This window comes from Oncorhynchus tshawytscha, linkage group LG10 (assembly GCF_018296145.1).
Source record: "Oncorhynchus tshawytscha isolate Ot180627B linkage group LG10, Otsh_v2.0, whole genome shotgun sequence".
NCBI classification, from domain to species: domain Eukaryota; kingdom Metazoa; phylum Chordata; class Actinopteri; order Salmoniformes; family Salmonidae; genus Oncorhynchus; species Oncorhynchus tshawytscha.
The window spans coordinates 14,712,357-14,732,109 of NC_056438.1; the positions used below are offsets into that span (position 1 = coordinate 14,712,357).

Sequence of the window (19,753 nt, forward strand, 5' to 3'; positions counted from 1 at the left end):
GTTGCTCGAGACCTCCAGTGCGCCTCTACGGCCCAGTGCATCCGGTGCCTCGGCCAAGAAGGAGGCCGCCTGTATGTCTCCCCAGCCTGGTGAGTGCCGTGCCTGCTCCTAGAACCAAGTTCCACTCCTGTCCAGAGTCTCCCGCCTGTCCGATGCTGCCAGAGTCTCCCTCTTATTCGGGGCCCGCGGTGAGGGTCCCCCAGTCCAAGGTTGGCGGCGAGGGTCGCCATTCCAGAGGCACCACATAAGTGGGCCAAGACGAAGGTGGAGTGGGGTCTACGTCCCGCACCAGAGCCGCCACCGCGGTGAAATGCCCACACAGACCCTCCCCTATAGGTTCAGATTTTGCGGCTGGAGTCCGCACCTTTGGGTTCCTTTTCCTTTTCTTTGTCTCTATTTTGGTTTGGTCAGGGCGTGAGTTGGGGTGGGCATTCTAGGTTTTTCATTCTGTGTTTTGTTCTGTGTGTTGTATTTCTATGTGTTTGGCCTGGTATGGTTCCTAATCAGAGGCAGCTGTCAATCGTTGTCTCTGATTGAGAACCATACTTAGGTAGCCTGTTCCCACAGAACTGTTTCGTTCATTCTCTTTTGTTGTTTTTTCCATTCAGTGTTCAATTGATAATAAAAGATGAACACGTACCACGCTGCACCTTGGTCCTCACCTTCTTCAACCCACGACAGCTGTTACACATACAAAAAACAGTAGTACTATTTCAGTGTGTCCAAGTGTATCTCAGATGTAGAAACAGACTAGTGCAGAGAACTGTAGCTAAAGATTGTTACACCAGATAATGTGATTTACCCAAAGATTTTTGCCGACATCTTGTCAATTTCAAGACTTCTCTCATTCTCTCACTGCCTCTTCACTGTTGATGTTGAGACTGGTGTTTTGCGGGTGCTATTAAATGGAGCTGCCCGTTGAGGACTTGTGAGACATCTGTTTCTCCAACTAGACACTCTAATGTACTTGTCCTCCTGCTCAGTTGTGCACCGGGGTCTCCCACCCCTCTTTCTATTCTGGTTAGAGAAAGTTTGCGCTGTTCTGTGAAGGGAGTAGTACACAGTGTTGAACCAGATCTTCAGTTTCTTGGTAATTTCTCACATGGAATAGCCTTAATTTCTCAGAACAAGAATAGGCTGATGAGTTTCAGAAGAAAGTTATTTGTTTCTGGCCATTTTGAGCCTGTAATCGAACCCACAAATGCTGACGCTCCAGATACACAACTAGTCTAAAGAAGGCCAGTTGTATTGCTTCTTTAATCCGGACAACAGTTTTCAGCTGTGCTAACATAATTACAAAAGGTTTTTCTAAATTATCAATTAGCCTTTTAAAATGATCAACTTGGATTAGCTAACACAACGTGCCATTGGAACACAGGAGTGATGGTTGCTGATAATGGGCCTCTGTACGCCTATGTAGATATTCCATAAAAATCTGGTAATTCCAGCTACAATAGTCATTTACAACATTAGCAATGTCTACACTGTATTTCTGATCAATTTGATGTTATTTTAATGAACTTTTTTTTTTGCTTTTCTTTCAAAAACAATGACATTTCTAAGTGACCCCAAACTTTTGAACGATAGTATATGTCTAACGAAAAGATGATAGTTCCTGACTGTCTAGTTTACCCGCCTCCTCTCCAGCCATATCAAGTGGACAAAAGATGGTACCCTGATCAATTTCTTATAATACTATATTTTCTATGTCATGGACTCTTTGAAGATTATTCCCCATTGGGGACTAAAAGAGAAATATACAAACAAATTAACTCCTCTGCAATGTTGACAATAATAGTCTGAGTTGGATAACTTGCCTAAATATTTTTTGTAAGATAAGCTTGCAATAGGCATGTTGTAATTAACGCACAAAAAAGCAAAAAAAGTGCATTTACTTTTCGATTTCTTAATTAAGAATCTGCCCCTTTTTTCAATGTTCACCTAAAATGACATAGCCAGATCTAACTGCCTGTAGCTCAGGTCCTGAAGCAAGCATATGTATATGTTTGATACCATTTGAAAGGAAACACTTTGAAGTTTGTGGAAATGTGAAATTAATATAGGAGAATATAACACAATAGATCTGGTAAAAGATAATACAAAGTAAAAACCATGCGTTTTATTTTGTACCATCATCTTTTAAATATAAGAGAATGGCCATAATGTATTATTCCAGCACAGACACAATTTAGATTTTGGCCAATAGATGGCAGCAGTGTATGTGCAACGTTTTAGACTGATCCAATGAACCATTGCATTATTGGAGACTGTCCAAATGTACCTAATTGGTTTATTAAAAATGTAAGTTCATAACTGTGCACTCTCCTCAAACAATAGCATGGTATTCTTTCACTGTAATGGCTACTGTAAATTGGACAGTGCAGTTAGATTAACAAGAATTTAAGCTTCCTGCTAATATCAGATATGTCTATGTCCTGGGAAATTTTCTTGTTACTTACAACCTCATGCTAATCACATTAGCCTACGTTAGCTCAAGCGTCCCGTGGGGGACCCACCGGTAATGTAGAGGTTAATGAAGCAGAAAAGCAATAGTTATTTCTGGTGTTTTATCAAAGTTAGCTTGCTAACTGATTGCGTCAGGATAAAAACAGTAGGGGTGAGATTATTTAGTTACACTCATTATTTAGTGGTAGTTGTACATTTTAGTTTTCCAGGAAATGGTGTGACAGAAAGAACACTGCAGTATTACAAAAGTTATTGACTAACCTGGCCCTTATCAATGAGTGAATATCCATCGTAAAACAGAAGGTCTCCCCTGGCCCTTATGAATGAATGAATATCAGTTGTAATACAGTAGTTATGGTCTACCCGGGCCCTTATGAGTGAGTTAATATCCGTTGTAATACAGTAGTTATGGTCTACCCGGGCCCTTATGAGTGAGTTAATATCCTTGGTAATACAGTAGTTATGGTCTACCCGGGCCCTTATGAGTGAGTTAATATCCGTTGTAATACAGTAGTTATGGTCTACCCGGGCCCTTATGAGTGAGTTAATATCAGTTGTAATACAGTAGTTATGGTCTACCCGGGCCCTTATGAGTGAGAGAATATCCATTGTAGTCGGAGGTGCATTCAAAGAGCAGTCAAAACACTGATGTTTCTAAGGTTATTGCGTTAATTCATATTCTATAAACTGTTAATACATTAACTTACGTTCTTTGCCAACTCTTTCTCAATGTTTTAACAGGGGAGTACATCCAGTTCTAGAGAATTTCTGTCACATTTGTATGGTTACTGCAAAATTAAATGAAAACACCTAAAGCTAAGCTTCTATTTAGAAACAACCAGATTGGGTATACTGCCAAGCAGAGTTAGCCACTGACAAGCCTAAATATTCAGAAATCACTTTTTATTTTTTGAAAGATAAAAATGGAACGGGTATGGTCTAATTGACTCAACAACTCAAAACATATTGATGTTTAGCTTTCTTAGTGTACCTGAAAATCAGTCATTATTTAGTTTTTTTATCAAAGTTGGCAGGCTAACTCATTGGTGATGCTTTGTAGTATACCCCTTATGTGACTTTTGATCAGTCAATAGATTGCAGGCTTGCAATAATATACTTGACTAAACCATGTTCATTACTTGAAACAAATAGGAACCAAACTGCATATTAACTCATATATGTTGAAAGGAATAATGTTGTTTATACAGACATTTAAATCAGATGGGCGATATGGACAAAATATTAAATCACAGGACAGTATGACGGTATTTTTAGTTTTTGAATAATAAAAGTTCTACATTTGCTTTATGAGTAGTGAGCGATCACAGGGTGCTTTATGAGTAGTGAGTGATCCCAGGGTGCTTTATGAGTAGTGAGCGATCCCAGGGTGCTTTATGAGTAGTGAGTGATCCCAGGGTGCTTTATGAGTAGTGAGCGATCCCAGGGTGCTTTATGAGTAGTGAGTGATCCCAGGGTGCTTTATGAGTAGTGAGTGATCCCAGGGTGCTTTATGAGTAGTGAGTGATCCCAGGGTGCTTTATGAGTAGTGAGCGATCCCAGGGTGCTTTATAAGTAGTGAGTGATCCCAGGGTGCTTTATGAGTAGTGAGTGATCCCAGGGTGCTTTATGAGTAGTGAGTGATCCCAGGGTGCTTTATGAGTAGTGAGTGATCCCAGGGTGCTTTATGAGTAGTGAGCGATCCCAGGGTGCTTTATGAGTAGTGAGTGATCCCAGGGTGCTTTATGAGTAGTGAGCGATCCCAGGGTGCTTTATGAGTAGTGAGTGATCCCAGGGTGCTTTATGAGTAGTGAGTGATCCCAGGGTGCTTTATGAGTAGTGAGTGATCCCAGGGTGCTTTATGAGTAGTGAGCGATCCCAGGGTGCTTTATAAGTAGTGAGTGATCCCAGGGTGCTTTATGAGTAGTGAGTGATCCCAGGGTGCTTTATGAGTAGTGAGCAATCCCAGGGTGCTTTATGAGTAGTGAGTGATCCCAGGGTGGCAACACATACATTCTAAGTGATTTCAATGAGTCTTTCTCCACTCTGATTATTATATCTTGTTCAATTCAACTTCAACCAAAACAAATTTCAGCACTTTTATGATTTCTGCATTTCCTGCACTCAGTTGCAGTGGTGGAAAAAGTATCCAGTTGTCATACTTGAGAAAAAGTAAAGATACGTAGAAAATTACTCATGTAAAAGTGAAAGTCGCCCAGTAAAATACTACTTGAGTAAAAGTCTAAAAGTATTTGGTTTTAATTATACTTACGTATCAAAAGTAAATGTAATTGATAAAATGTACTTTAGTATCAAAAGTAAAAGTATAAATAATTTCAAATTCCTTATATTAAGCAAACCAGATAGCACCGTTTTTTAAAATTTACATATAGCCAGGGGCACACTCCAACACTCAGACATAATTTACAAACAAAGCATTTGTGTTTAGTGAGTCCTCCAGAACAGAGGCAGTAGATGACCAGGGATGTTCTCTTGATAAGTGCGAGAATTGTACCATTTTCCTGTCCTGCTAAGCATTCAAAATGTAACGAGTACTTTTAGGTGTCAGGGAACCGGTAATGAGTCAGTGTGCAGGGGTATAGGCTAGTTGAGGTAATCTGTACATGTAGGTGGGGCTGCTAGGTAAACTGGCAAGCCCAAAGTGACTATGCATAGGTAACAAACAAACAGTGAGTACATGTGTTTGTCAGTTCTTGCCCATTTCTTGGGGTTTGTACTCCCGAAGTTGTTGAGTGTTTTTGGGCTTGCCAGTTTATACATAGCAGTTCTCAATTGTTAGCAGCCAATGGCTGAAGATTGACATATTTTTTTAGTCATTACTGAATTATTTAAATGTGACAAATCAAACATTAAACCTGGTAAACAATTAATGGTAACCTGGTAAACAATTCATTTATCACTAGTCACTTTATACAATGCACTCTAAATAATGCCACTTTAATAATGTTTACATGTCTTACATTACTCATATCACATGTATATACTGTATTTTATATAATGTATTACATCTTGCCTATGGCGCTCGGCCATCGCTCATCCATATACTTACATGTACTGTACATATTCTCATTCACTCCTTTAGATTTGTGTGTATTCGGTAGTTGTTGGGGAATTGTTAGATTACTTGTTAGATATTACTGCACTGTCAGAAATAGAAGCACAAGCCTTTCGCTATACTCGCATTAACATCTGCTAACCATGTGTATGTGACAAATAACATTAGATTTGATTTGATTTAGACCCTGAGTTTATTTGAAACAGGCATTTGGTTGCTGAAATGTGTTGTTGCCTAGCTATTAAATAGGACAGGCGGCTATTTGAGACTGGGTTTAATTAAAGTTTTACGTAGATTGATTGTCATCAATACAGTCAAATCAAATCAAATCAAATCAAATCACATTTATTTATATAGCCCATCATACATCAGCTGATATCTCAAAGTGCTGTACAGAAACCCAGCCTAAAACCCCAAACAGCAAGCAATGCAGGTGTAGAAGACGGTGGCTAGGAAAAACTCCCTGGAAAGGCCAAAACCTAGGAAGAAACCTAGAGAGGAACCAGGCTATGTGGGGTGGCCAGTCCTCTTCTGGCTGTGCCGGGTGGAGATTATAACAGAACATGGCCAAGATGTTCAAATGTTCATAAATGACCAGCATGGTCGTATAATAATAAGGCAGAACAGTTGAAACTGGAGCAGCAGCACGGTCAGGTGGACTGGGGACAGCAAGGAGTCATCATGTCAGGTACATGTCCAGTCCAATCTTAAACTGTTGTGTCTCCTTAGAGTCTCTCACCAGGCTAGCCCCCTTCAGTTCCACAGACACCTGGAAGAGAAAGGACATACAGAAACTCTTTCATGTACTAATTGGGGCAGCAGGGTAAACCTAGTGGTTAAAGCATTGGACTAGTAACCGGAAGTTTGCAAGTTCAAATCCCAGAGCAAGGTACAAATCTGTTGTTCTGTTGTTCTGCCCCTGAACAGGCAGTTAAACCACTGTTCCTAGGCCATCATTGAAAATAAGAAGTTGTTCTTAACTGACTTGCCTAGTTAAATAAAGGTAAAAAAAATAAAATGTTATGACTCACAAACATGTTCTCTTCTTACAATAACAACTTGCCAATAAGATAATTAAACCCAGAGTTAGGGTTGATTACATTTCAATTCAGGAAGTAAACTGAAATTCCACTTCTGCATTTTCATAATTGAAACTCATTAAGGAAAACTGAAATTACAATAAATAAATAAAAGCTTATTTCCTGAAATGGAATAAACCCCAACTCTGATAAAAGCACAATGTCTTTATTGCCTGTCTGTTGCAATAAGCAAAACAGTCTGTAATATGCTCCTTGTTGTTACCTGTCTGTGTGGGTCCACCCTCCTTCGCTTCTTCCTCACGGTGGAAAATCTGTCCATCTGGCTGAGTCCTCCAGCGCAGTTGAAAGTCAGACACCCCCTGCTTCACGAGCTCTACATGCAGCTAGATGAAAGATCAAGCTTTTAGGTTAAATTGTTAGATTATTTTCTCTCTCGCTCACTCTCTCTTTCTGTCTCTCTGTCACTCTCTGTCTGTGTCTCTGTGTCTGTCGCTCTGTCTGGCTCTCTGTCTCTCGCTCTCTGTCTTTCGCTCTCTGTCTCGCTCTGTCTCGCTCTGTCTCTCTCTCTCTCTCGCTCTGTCTCTCTCTCTCTCTCGCTCTGTCTCTCGCTCTGTCTGTCTCTCTGTCTCCCTCCCCCTTTCCCTCTTCCTCCCCCTTTCCCTCTTCCTTCCCCTTCCCTCTTCTTCCCCCTTTCCCTCTCCCAACTCTCTTACCTGCTGTAGGAGCTGGTCACTGACTGCCTGGTTCTTCAGATCAGCATCTGATTGGATCTTCATCCTCACCACCGTTCTCTTTGACTTGGGGGCTGAAATACATTTGCTGATATTTTTTATGGTGCAGAATAGTTCAAATCTGTGCAAAATACCGGGAATACCACAATTTATTAGGGCTTGACAGTATGATTTTATTTAACATATTTCTTTAACAATGTGCTGTACAAAAAGGTGATTGTTTTACTAAAGTTTAGTAAGCTGAGCAATGCGTAAATAGTGTTGTTTTTTTAAAGCACATTGTTGAAGAAAGAAAATGTCATACTGCCAGATTATAATGGGTTTTATGGTATTTTTCACACCGATTTGTACTAATTTGCATTGTAAAACTGTCTCCCACATTGTCACAAAATAACATTCAATATAACAAGACATGAATTGTGGGGTGAAAAAGTATCATCTCCACTAAACCGAAGTCCGATACGAAAATAAGTATGTTCATTAAAGTTATTATTCGACGTACCTTCTCTGACAGAATAAATAAATGTACCAGGAAAGAAGTACCTTCTGTGGAAGACTCTGGAGTTTTGACAGTGCCATATACTTCCACCTCACACAGAGTGAGATATTCCTTCCTGACATAGATGACCACAACAACATAGCGACCCTCCATCTCATTACACTGGAAGGTGTTGGTCTCTCCTGCTGGGATGTGGGAGATGACATCACATCTGAAAGAGAGAGAGAGGGAGAGAAAGAGACGGTGGGGGAGAGAGAGATGCATGATTATTGTACAGTGCGGTGCTGTAGTTCAAATGCTTCTTCACAAAAGTATTACTGAAAATATCAACACATTTAATGAATAATGTAATAACTGATATTTTTACTGAATCCCATAAACTTTACAATCAATCAGAACTACCGGCTCCGACGTTCTTCAGATGTGGCAGTGCTTGCAAACTGTTACGGACTACAAAGTGAAACGCAGCTGCGAGCTGCCATTGACGGGAGCCTACCAGACGAGCTAAATGCCTTTCATGCTCGAGCTAAATGCCTTTCATGCTCGCTTCGAGGCAAGCAACACTGAAGCATTCATGAGAGCAGCAGCTGTTCTGGGCGACTGTGTGATCACGCTCTCCATAGCCGATCGACAGGGCTGAATTGGAGCGGGTCAAGAGTTTCAAGTTCCTTGGTGTCCACATCTCCAACAAACTATCATGGTCGAAACACGCCAAGACAGTTGTGAAGGGGCTACGACAACACCTTTTCCCCCTCAGGAGACTGAAACTATTTAGATTGTTATGATCTGGGGGCCCAAAGGTATACAGCCCAATACATCACTGGAGCCAAGCTTCCTGCCATCCAAGACCTATATACCAGGTGTCAGGGGAAGGAAGGCCCCAAAGAATTGCTATAAGACAGCTGAACAATTAATCAAATGGCCACCCTGACTATTTACATTGACCCCCCGCTGCTACACGCTGTTTATCATCTTATCATCTATGCATAGTCACTTTACCCTTACCTCGAATAACCTGTGCCCCTTGAGTAACCTGTGCCCCCTGTATGTAGCATCGTTATTGTTATGTATTTCTACTGTGCTGCTTTTTGTTTTTGACTTTATTATATTTAGTAAATATTTTCATAACTATTTCTTGATCCGCACTGTTGGTTAAGGGCTTGTAAGTAAGCATTTCTCTGTCTGGTCTACACATGTTGTGTTCGTCGTATGTGACAAATACGATTTGATTTGAGTACAATGCTGTTTATTCGATTTCACTACTCACCTGGGGTTGTTGATGCCATTGTTCTCCAGTGAGTTACCGATACGGATCTCAGCACCATCAAGTCTCTCAGGAACGTCATCTCTGTTGGTGATGGTGACAGCTGTCACTTTGTACACATCCAGCAGGTCCACTCTCCACCAGGGGTTGGTGTCCTGTGCAGTGTGGGTGCAGGATCCATAGTTTGTGTTTCTGTTCCCATCAATTGCATAGTGAGCATTGCGATCTGAAAACTGTGATGACTGAGCAGCCACTCCTCTCAATGCCACGTTGTCTGAGTGACAGAGACAGATATAATACACAGGTTTATTCATTAGTGCACACCGTAGCAATACGTTTTGCAACTGAAAACATTTTGCAGGTTAGTTCAGTTTAGTCAGTCTCCATTTTGTCCATTTTGTTCAGTTTGGTTCCTAGTGAATACACCTCAGATATACACATCCCCATCCCCCTGTATACACACACCTGCACCAACTTGTATTAAATGTAGATAGTTACCTTTAATTGGGCACTTTGTATTTGTAATTTATTATGGATCTCCATTAGCTGCTGCCAAAACAGCAGCTGCTCTTCCTGGGGTCCAGCTAAATTAAGGCAGTTTATACCATTTTAAAACCTTACAATACATTCACAGATTTCACAACACACTGTGTGCCCTCAGGCCCCTACTCCACCACTACCACATATCTACAACACACTGTGTGCCCTCAGGCCCCTACTCCACCACTACCACATATCTACAACACACTGTGTGCCCTCAGGCCCCTACTCCACCACTACCACATATCTACAACACACTGTGTGCCCTCAGGCCCCTACTCCACCACTACCACATATCTACAGTACTACATCCATGTGTATGTTTTGTGCGTATGTTATCGTTTGTATGTGTGTGTGTGGATGCATGTCTGTGCCAATGTTTGTGTTGCTTCACAGTCCCCGCTGTTCCATAAGGTGTTTTTTTAATCTGTTTTTTTGACATACATATTATTAATGTTAGCTCTCTGTGTACATCCAAGGGCCAGCCGTGCTGCCCTGTTCTGAGCCAATTGCAATTTTCCTAAGTCCTCTTTAGTGGCACCTGACCACACGACTGAACAGTAGTCCAGGTGTGACTAAACTAGGGCCTGTGGGACCTGTCTTGTTGATAGTGTTGTTAAGAAGGTAGAAACTAGGGCCTGTAGGACCTGCCTTGTTGATAGTGTTGTTAAGAAGGTAGAAACTAGGGCCTGTAGGACCTGCCTTGTTGATAGTGTTGTTAAGAAGGCAGAGCATTGCTTTATTATAGACAGACTTCTCCCCATCTTAGCTACTACTGCATCAACTTGTTTTGACCATGACAGTTTACAATCTAGTGTTACTCCAAGCAGCTTGCTCAACTTGCTCAATTTCCACAATATTTATTACAATACTTAGTTGAGGTTTTAGGGTTTAGTGACATTAACTGAATGAAAGTTATTACTAGGCCTAGCTTCTGTCACAGCGGCCAATGCTTGTACTTCATGCATTGATTAGTTGATTTATTTACTTATTCATTCATGTTTTTATTTATTCTTTTTTTTAATGTATTGCTTCTGTCACAGTGGCCAATACTGATACTTCGTTCATTGATTCATTGATTTAGATTGTTTGTTTTGTCTGTCTGTCTTTTGTGTGATTGTTTTTGTGTCTGTCTGTCTGTCTGTCTGTCTGTCTGTCTGTCTGTCTGTCTGTCTGTCTGTCTGTCTGTCTGTCTGTCTGTCTGTCTGTCTGTCTGTCTGTCTGTCTGTCTGTCTGTCTGTCTGTCTGTCTGTCTGTCTGTCTGTCTGTCTGTCTGTCTGTCTGTCTGCTTTATTAAAAATACATTTACCTATTTGCACAGTGACCCTCAGAAAGAGTAGGAAAATCCCTGTAAAGCCACAATAAGCATATGAATGATTAGTAATAATTCATCATATTAATGTGAATGCACTATATGACATGTTCTCTAACGTGCTATAGGGCAATGCTGATCATTAAAGATCTTTGACTTTTAGATGGAAGGGTTGGGGTCGATTCAATTTCTGTAAATTCAGGAAGTACACTGAAATTCAAATTAATTGTTAAACTCTGAGTGGTTGTTTTGGGCTCTGTATATTAAAATAGAACGTGAAAAATCATTTGAAAGCTACAGGCATTGTCTTTTTGGAAATGGAACTAAAATCTTACTGCTGACAATGTCATAAGAATCTCTCAGAGGTTAATTGGAATGTGGTTTATGTTCTGATTTGACAGGAACTGAAATAGAATTGACCCTAACCCTTGTAGGGATTTAGTTCTCACCAGAGACAGGGATAGCTCTCCTACTCCACTCCATGGATCTGGGATATAGCAACATATTCATCAGTCAATATGAATTAATAACATTAAACATTTCCCCCTTTTAATTATCAGTTAATATGATCTATTTCTGGACTTCCAACACCTGCCATGTATAGGATGTGGATGTACTATTCTTGTCCATTCAGAATTTCCATGTCACACATACCACAACAACAATAACCTTTAAATAATGTGACAATAACCCATTTCTTTACTTATATCATCATTCTTTTTATAGTATTAGCCAAGGTTTTGAATAATAAAACAGTATATTCAAATATAAGATTAACATACCTGTATTGACAGGGCTATCTTGTCCTTTGCTGAATCCCTCGCTCCTCTCCTCCTTCTCAGTGTGTGTGATGGATTCTTCTTACTCTCTTCTCTCTCTCTCTCTCTCTGTGTCTGGCAAACATGCAAACCTGGGTCATGTTCATTAGGGAACACAACAGAAAAAAAATTGCAACTTTTTGCAATTTGCAACTGAAAACAAAAATGTGTGTTTGTGATTGGATAAGAACAGATAGTCGATCACTTCCTGTTTCAATCTGTTTTCTTCCATTTGGTGCCTTATGAACACAACCCTCATTTAGCCAAAGATGGAGAGGTTAAGGTGAGGTGTATTAGTAGTTAGCAGTGAGCTGTAGCCCATCACCCTGTGTGCGTGTGTATTTGCATGTGTGTGTGTGTGTCTGTGTGGTGTTGTTGCCCGGGGGATTTGTTTAGCAGTCATCCATATAATCTCATCCTCTCCCTGTGGTGTCAATAGTTACACAACTTCAGCCTTTTCCATCCCTGGTGGAAACAGTTTGAATATGATGGAAACAGTGGATGCTCCTCAGAGGAGGAAGGGGAGGACCATCCTCCTCGGTGAATTTCATACAAATGTAAATGGTTAAACATTTTAAAAGTTATATTTTTTAGATACAACTATATTAAATATAATCACGTCACCAAACAGTTGATTAAAACACACTAGTTTTCGAAGAAGGTCTACAGTGGTGGCCAAAAGTTTTGAAAATGACACAAATATTAATTTTCACAAAATTTGCTGCTTCAGTGTTTTTAGATATTTTTGTCAGATGTTACTATGGAATACCGAATTATAATTACAAGCATTTCATAAGTGTCAAAGGCTTTTATTGACAATTACATGAAATTGATGCAATGAGTCAATATTTGCAGTGTTGACCATTCTTTTTCAAGACCTCTGCAATCCGCCCTGGCATGCTGTCAATTAACTTCTCGGCCACATCCTGACTGATGGCAGGCCAATCTTGCATAATCAATGCTTGGAGTTTGTCAGAATATGTGGGTTTTTGTTTGTCCACCTGCCTCTTGAGTATTGACCACAAATTCTCAATGGGATTAAGGTCTGGGGAGTTTCCTGGCAATGGACCCAAAATATGGATTTTTATGTTTCCCTAGCCACTTAGTTATCACTTTTGCCTTATGGCAAGGTGCTCCATCATGCTGGAAAAGGCATAAGATCAGGTAGTCCTTCACTCACAGTTTCAATCTGTTTTCTTTCCATTGTTGCCTTATGAATACAACCCTGTATTAGTCAATCAATGGGAAGGTAAGGTGAGGTTTATTTGGTTAGCAGTGGTCCATAGCACACCATCCCATGTGTGTTTGTATGTGTGTGTGTGTGTGTGTGCGCGTGCGTGCGTGTGTGTATGTCTACTGTTAGTCCATGGATCCAGAACACGTGCTGGACCATGAGCTGGTACAGCATGTCTCTTTGGCAGAGGGTAGCTTGGGGAGAGGAATGAAGTGGGAGGCTTTGGAAATCTGATATGCCACGGTCAGGATGGCGGTGTTGCCATCAGACAGGGGGAGACCTGTGACAAAGTCCAGGGAGATGTGAGAACAGGGACGGTGAGGGACAGGCAGAGGTTGGAGGAGACCAGAGTTTGTCACGGAGTCTTGTTCTGAACCATAGTAGGCAACCAAAAACCCGGTTCCGGCGGGAGCCTGGGTGGCAGGCAAGCCTGGAGGCGTGGACCCACTCCAGGACCTAGGAGTGGACCATGCCAGGAATGAACATTTGGATATCTAGGTCCCACCTGGGGTTCGGCTGTGAATGCTGCACCTCACGAACATGATTCCCTATTCCCCATCTGATTGCTGTCGCCAGGCACGAAGTGAGAAAGATGGTCTCAGGTTCTGGGGTAGTATCCATGAGGCTGTAGCGGCGTGACAGCACATCCAGTTTGACATTCTTGGATCCAGGCCGGTATGAGAGGGAGAAGGTGAACAGTAGGGTACACCTAGCTTGCCTGGAATCAAGGTGCTTGGCGGTGCAGAGATATTCCAGGTTCTTGTGGTCAGTCCACACAATGAAAGGATGTTCCACCCCCTCCAGCCAGTGCCTCTACTCCTCCAACGCCATCTTCACCGCGAGAAGCTCAAGATTCTCCACATCGTAATTCCTCTCTGTGGCATTGAGGCAGTTGGAAAAGAATGCGTAGGGATGTAACTTGAGGTCCAGGGCAGACAGCTGGATCAGGACAGCCCCCACTCCGACATCCGAATCATCGGCCTCCACCATGAACTGGTGGGATAGGTCAGGATGAATCAAGATGGGAGCTGTGGTGAAGCGGTGTTTGAGATCCCGGAACACCTGGTTAGCAGCTGGGGCCCATGTGAACGGAACCTTGGGAGAGGTGAGTGCAGACAGGGGGAAGCCAGGGTGCTGTAGCCCAGGATAAAGCGGCGATAAAATTTGGCGATTCCCAGGAAACATTGGAGCTGTACTCTGGACATAGGATGGGACCAATTCACCACTGCTCTCACATTCCCGGGCTCCATCTGTACACCCCCTGCAGAGATGATTTAACCCAGAAAGTGGATGGTGGATAGATGGGATTTGCATTTCTTTGCTTTTACAAAAGATGGTTCTCCACGAGGCATTGGAGAACCTGTCGGACATGGAGCACGTGTTCTTAGGTGGAGCGGGAGAAGACGAGGATCCCGGGCAACTTCCGAGCCCCCAGGAAGACGTCTCGGGGCAGGCTGCACTGACTTCAGGCAATGGGTGTGGCAGAACGGGCTCCAGCCCATGATGGCACCGGCAGACCAGTCAATGAGGGGATTGTGTCGGAGGAGCCAGGAGAACCCCAATACCACAGGAACCTGAGGAGACTTAATGAGCAGGAACTGGATCGTCTCGCTGTGGTTCCCTGACACACGTAGGTTGATATGAATAGTATTGTGGGTGACCCGGCCTATAGAGCACCCGTCTAGTACTCTAACGTCCATGGGAATGAATAGCGGCTGAGTGGGGATATCCAGCTCAAAGCAAGGTTTGCATCCATAAAGCTCTCACCGGCCCCAGAGTCGATGAGTACCCGGAGAGATTTCGACTGGTTCCCCACAGCAACATGGCATGAAAAGGGATGCGAGTAAGGGGAGAGGAAAAGTTATCCATATTGCCCACTAGAGTACTCGCTCCTACCGGTGAGCCTGGTCTTTTAGTGGACAGCCTGTAAAACCGTTCAGCTGGAGACAGCCTCGCTCTGCCTAGTTGCATGGGCTCGGGAAGAGGTGAATCGTCAGTCTTCGGAGGCTCTCAGGGGAACTCCGGTAGCCTTGTGTTCTCCCGGCAAAGGAGCCTTCGGAGACTTCCGGGATACCTCGGAGGCGAGGTGGAATCCTTGGACTGGCGAGTGAAATCGAATCTCCTCTCCTTCCTTCGTTCCCGTAGTTACCCATTGATCCAAATGGTCAAGGTGATGAGTGAGTCGAGATCCGTCGGTAGTTCCCGGGCTGCAATCTCGTCCTTTACTCGAAAATGGGGGAGCCCTGAGATAGAAAAGCCCGGCAGGTTACGGAATCTGCAGCGTAGCGCTCCGGAGGTGGTAAGTAGGGTTCTCGGGACACTTGGGTAGGCTGAAAGATTATGAGTGTGACTCGCTGCCCAGTGGGGAATCCGCAGAATTGCTCCAACAAGGTATCGAACGCCTCGTTCTGTCAGGGTATGAAGTCCCTCCATAAAACCTTGAAGTAACTCCTTGTGTCTTCCATGGGTGGCTCCTTGCAGGGAGACAGCATTGTGGAGCTGGTCTGAGTCTGCTGGGTCAGTCATGGCCAGTTCGTACTATCAGGTTTCAGATATGGCCCAAATGCAGACAGTGTCGAAGAAACAAACGTTTATTTCTAGTACAGGAGCAGGCAAACGGCAGGTCAAAGGCAGGCAGAGGTCAGTAATCCAGAGATGGTGCAAAAGGTCCAGAATGGCAGGTGGTCTCATGGTCAGGGCAGGCAGGGGTCAATAATCCATTGAGATGGGACAAGGTATAGAACGGCAGGCAGGCTCAAGGTCAGGGCAGGCAGAACGGTCAAAACCGGAGAAGGAATAGAAAATAGGAGCAAGAATAGACAGGAGCAGGGGAACAAACGCTGGTAGGTTTCACGAAACAAAATGAACTGGCAACAGACAAACAGAGAACACAGGTATAAATACACCGGGGATAATGGGGAAGATGGGCGACACCTGGAGGGGGTTGGAGACAAGCACAAAGACAGGTGAAACAGATCAGTGTGTTACAGTCTCAGCTTCCCTAGCTCACCATTGCCAGTGTACCGAAGCCGGATAAAGGATTATGGCTATGTTCACATAGGTAGCTCAATTATGATCATGTTTTCACTAATTGGTCTTTTGACCAATTAGTTCCGATAAAGAGCTGATGTGATTAAGACCAGTTAGTGGAAAGAATATCAGAATTGGGATGCCTGTGTAATTGCAGGCAGTGTGGCACAGCATAAGACAGTGTTTCACAAACTTGACCCTGGGGACCCCAAGGGCTGCAGGTTTTGGTTTTTGGCAAAAACCAAAACCTGCACCCCTTGGGGTCCCCAGGACCGAGTTTGGGAAATCCTGGCATAAGAACATGTAGGACAGGGGTCTCCAACCCTGTTCCTGGAGAGCTACCCTCCTGTAGGTTTTCGCTCCAACCCCAGTTGTAACTAACCAGGTTCAGTTTATCAACCAGATAATTATTAGAATCAGATGTGCTAGATTAGCGTTGAAGTGAAAACATTCAGGATGGTAGAGCTCCAGGAACAGTGTTGGAGAGCCTTGATGTAGAACTAATATGATATATGTTTGGATGTGTTCTATCACTCTTTGAAATTTGTCAGCCCTTATGGATTCACAGAATATATGTATGTAAGCTGTACAGGGCTCTGTAGCATCAAACAGATGCTAAACATTCAGATTGACAAATAAAAAAACTAAAATACAGGAGAATGTACATTATTTAATGCTCAAGAGAACTGGGAAATGAACAACAATGTTATATGGTAAAAGTAACATACAAAAAACATTTATGTACAGTGTAGTACATTCCTGTCCGAGTGTGTCCGAGACAGACAAGTGCAGAGAACTGTATCTAATGTGATTTACCCAAAGGTTTTTGCTGACATATTGTCTTTTTCAAGTCTTCTCTCATTGATCGAGACAGGTGGGTGTCCACCTCAAAGTGCTGCATTTTCTGATGACTGAGACCTGTCTCGATCACGATGGTGGCGCACATATTGTTGGATTACTTTATGGAGAAAAAAAAGTAATGGAACATTTTCTAAAATCAAACTGACCCCATGCAACTGGACACAGACCTTTTATGAGACTCCTGTTTCTCCAAATCGAAGATGAAGACCGCATCGCTAAGGTTGGTAGAACATTCTGTGCTACACCAAACAGTACCTAGACTGTACATTCCCGTAACCTGGTGTAACCATCTGTAGCTAAAAGAACTGATGATCACAGATGATGGGAGAGGTGGTCATTATGAAATTGTAATTCCAAAGAAACATGCAGTAAGTTTAGGGAATACTTGTAATGTTGTGGGAGGAGTGTGATGCTCAAACTGCCATTCAGTTCCTGATGAGTCATCTGCTTGAAATCGAGCATAATGTCTAATCCCTCGAGAGGGATACAGTTCACAGGATACAGTTCTGCTACAATGACGCATGTAAAGGCCTTCTGTTTCTGTATTTAGAATACAATTCAGGATGATGCCCAGGAACCACACGATATCGTCTGGAAGACAAAAAACAAACAAAATTATACTCTATTGTGCAGTTTGAACAACAGTTGAACCGTGCCAGCATAACTTCAACATTAGGGTAGACTAGTTGAACATACATTCATGTGCACAGGCACAGAGATTACATTTAGAACAATATCTAGCCTAATAGAAAGAAATGGGGCATAACCCTCACCCTTTGCAGTGACCAGACAATACAAATGAGCCTAGGTAGGTAGGCAGACAGTATCTACTGTACGTACAGCCATGTCGATCAAGCATGCCTAGGCAAATATGTTTTATAGTACAATTAGCTTCAGTTTTATAGATTTACAACAGTAAATTGTTGTACTATTGATTCTCCTCACTATTTGCTAGTAAACTTACCTAGCCTGCTTGCTGGATATCCAATACAATACAGATTTACATCTGTTTGGAATCCTGTTTGGATCTGTTTGGAATCCTGTTTTGCGTCATGCCTATAATTTTGTGATTGAAATGCATCCAAAGTCATAATCATATCCAATGTCAACCCTCGTCAATTATGTTACATAGGTAGCTAGTAAAACGCTTTGCTAACAAGTTAAAATGCTAGGCGTGGCACATAACAAGTTAGCAGGCGATAAACCTAGCTTTAGGTGGCTGGTTGTAACGTTGTAGCTTGCTGTTTAGTAGCTATCCATATCGAAAATTAAAAATAGAAGATTAATATCTTCTATTTCTATATCTTCTATTTTTAGTCATAGATATGGCTACTGGCAACGTGAACTCACCCCATTCCGTACAAAAAAGGCTGCAAAGAAAACTAATGGGACTGTAGCGACTGTGTTTACTTCAAAATCTGGGGTGTGAATTACGTTTCTATTCAAGAGTTGATCGACATGGTAATAGCTCTATAATATTAGAGAAAAGTTGAAAAAACTGACCCTCCGTTACATCGTGACATGTCATGTCGTAACGTACAGCACGCATAAAGCAACTATTTCTGTCTTACAATCTCTCTCCACCAGGTGTAGCACTTCTCTCATCGTTTAAAATCAAGAAATGGACAGTGACGGGGGTAAGGGGGGATACCTAGTAATTTTTTGCATTATCACTGCAAGCATCATGACTATCAATGCCGCTGTTAACTTCTGAAGATCACTTTAGCACAGCACTAAAAACCTGATTCAAATTCGAGTTTACGTTAGTTGTTTAGCTAGCTAGCTAAGATAACAAACAGAAACATATTTTGATTTCCCACCACTGTAACATGTTAGCCAGCAATCCACAGTATGGGTTTCAGTAGATAAACTAGAGTTAGCTAGGTGGCTTGCAGGGAAAATAACTTACTTAGCTAGGCACCGTTTTTGTCATCTGCCCTCTTGGTGCTGGCATCGGCTGTAGCTGAGCATCTAACGTTAGCTAAAGCCAACTCTTTGTTTCGAATCCTCTTCTTCACTTCCCCCAGATTGAAATTTCCCTTCAAGTCAAAACTGTAACTAGGCCACTTAGGAACATTCAATGTCGAATTAGTAAGCAACTCCAGTTAATTTTTGGCCTTGTGTTTTAGGGTATCGTCCTGCCGAAAGATGAATTTGTCTCCTAGTATCTGTTGGAAAGAAGACTGAACCAGGTTTTCCTCTGGGATTTTGCCTGTGCTTAGCACTACCCCCCCCCCCCTTTTCCAATGACAAGCATACCCATAACATGATTTAGCCACCACTATGCTTGATAATATGGTACTCAGTCATGTTTTGTGTTCAATTTGCCCCAAACATAACTCTTGTATTCAGGACATAAAGTGAATTTCTTTGCCACATGTTTTGCTGTTTTACTTTAGTGCCTTACTGCAAATATGATGTATGTTCTGGATATTACTGTTCTGTACTGGCTTCCTTCTTTTCACTCTGCATTTAGGTTAATATTGTGGAGTAACTACAATGTTGTTGAGCCATCCTCAAATTTCTCCATTAAACAGCCATTAAACTCTGTAACTGTTTTAAAGTCGCCATTGGCCTCATGATAAAATCCCTGAGTGGTTTCCTTCCTCTCCGGCATCTGAGTTAGTTAGCAAGGATGCCTGCATCTTTGTAGTGATTGGGTGTATTGATACACCATTCAAAGTGTAATTAATAACCATACTCAAAGGCATATTCAATGTCTTGTCGTAGCAGAATCAGAATTAGTTAGGTACCATTGATAAATAAGATGTTTTATCTACTTTCATAAATATGCTTATGTGGGAGGAGTCACTTGGGGCCCAGAGAGGGGAGAGTTCAGGATTGTCTTCATATGTGAGGGTATCTGTTAAACCATGTGAAGGAAT

The 19,753-nt window shown here is 42.2% G+C and overlaps 1 protein-coding gene across 1 annotated transcript; it reads right to left on the reverse strand.

Moving 5' to 3' along the window:
- Positions 1-6,128: 6,128 nt before the first annotated feature.
- Positions 6,129-11,801, reverse strand: LOC112259794 (fucolectin-like). The gene is made up of 8 exons (XM_042329525.1): positions 11,708-11,801; positions 11,375-11,412; positions 10,923-10,961; positions 9,077-9,347; positions 7,854-8,020; positions 7,293-7,384; positions 6,842-6,962; positions 6,129-6,308 (listed from the first exon to the last, which is right to left on the reverse strand). The coding sequence occupies exons 2-8, from the start codon at positions 11,406-11,408 to the stop codon at positions 6,283-6,285; spliced, it is 750 nt and encodes a 249-aa protein (XP_042185459.1). The 5' UTR covers positions 11,409-11,412; positions 11,708-11,801; the 3' UTR covers positions 6,129-6,282.
- Between the last annotated feature and the right edge of the window lie 7,952 nt (positions 11,802-19,753).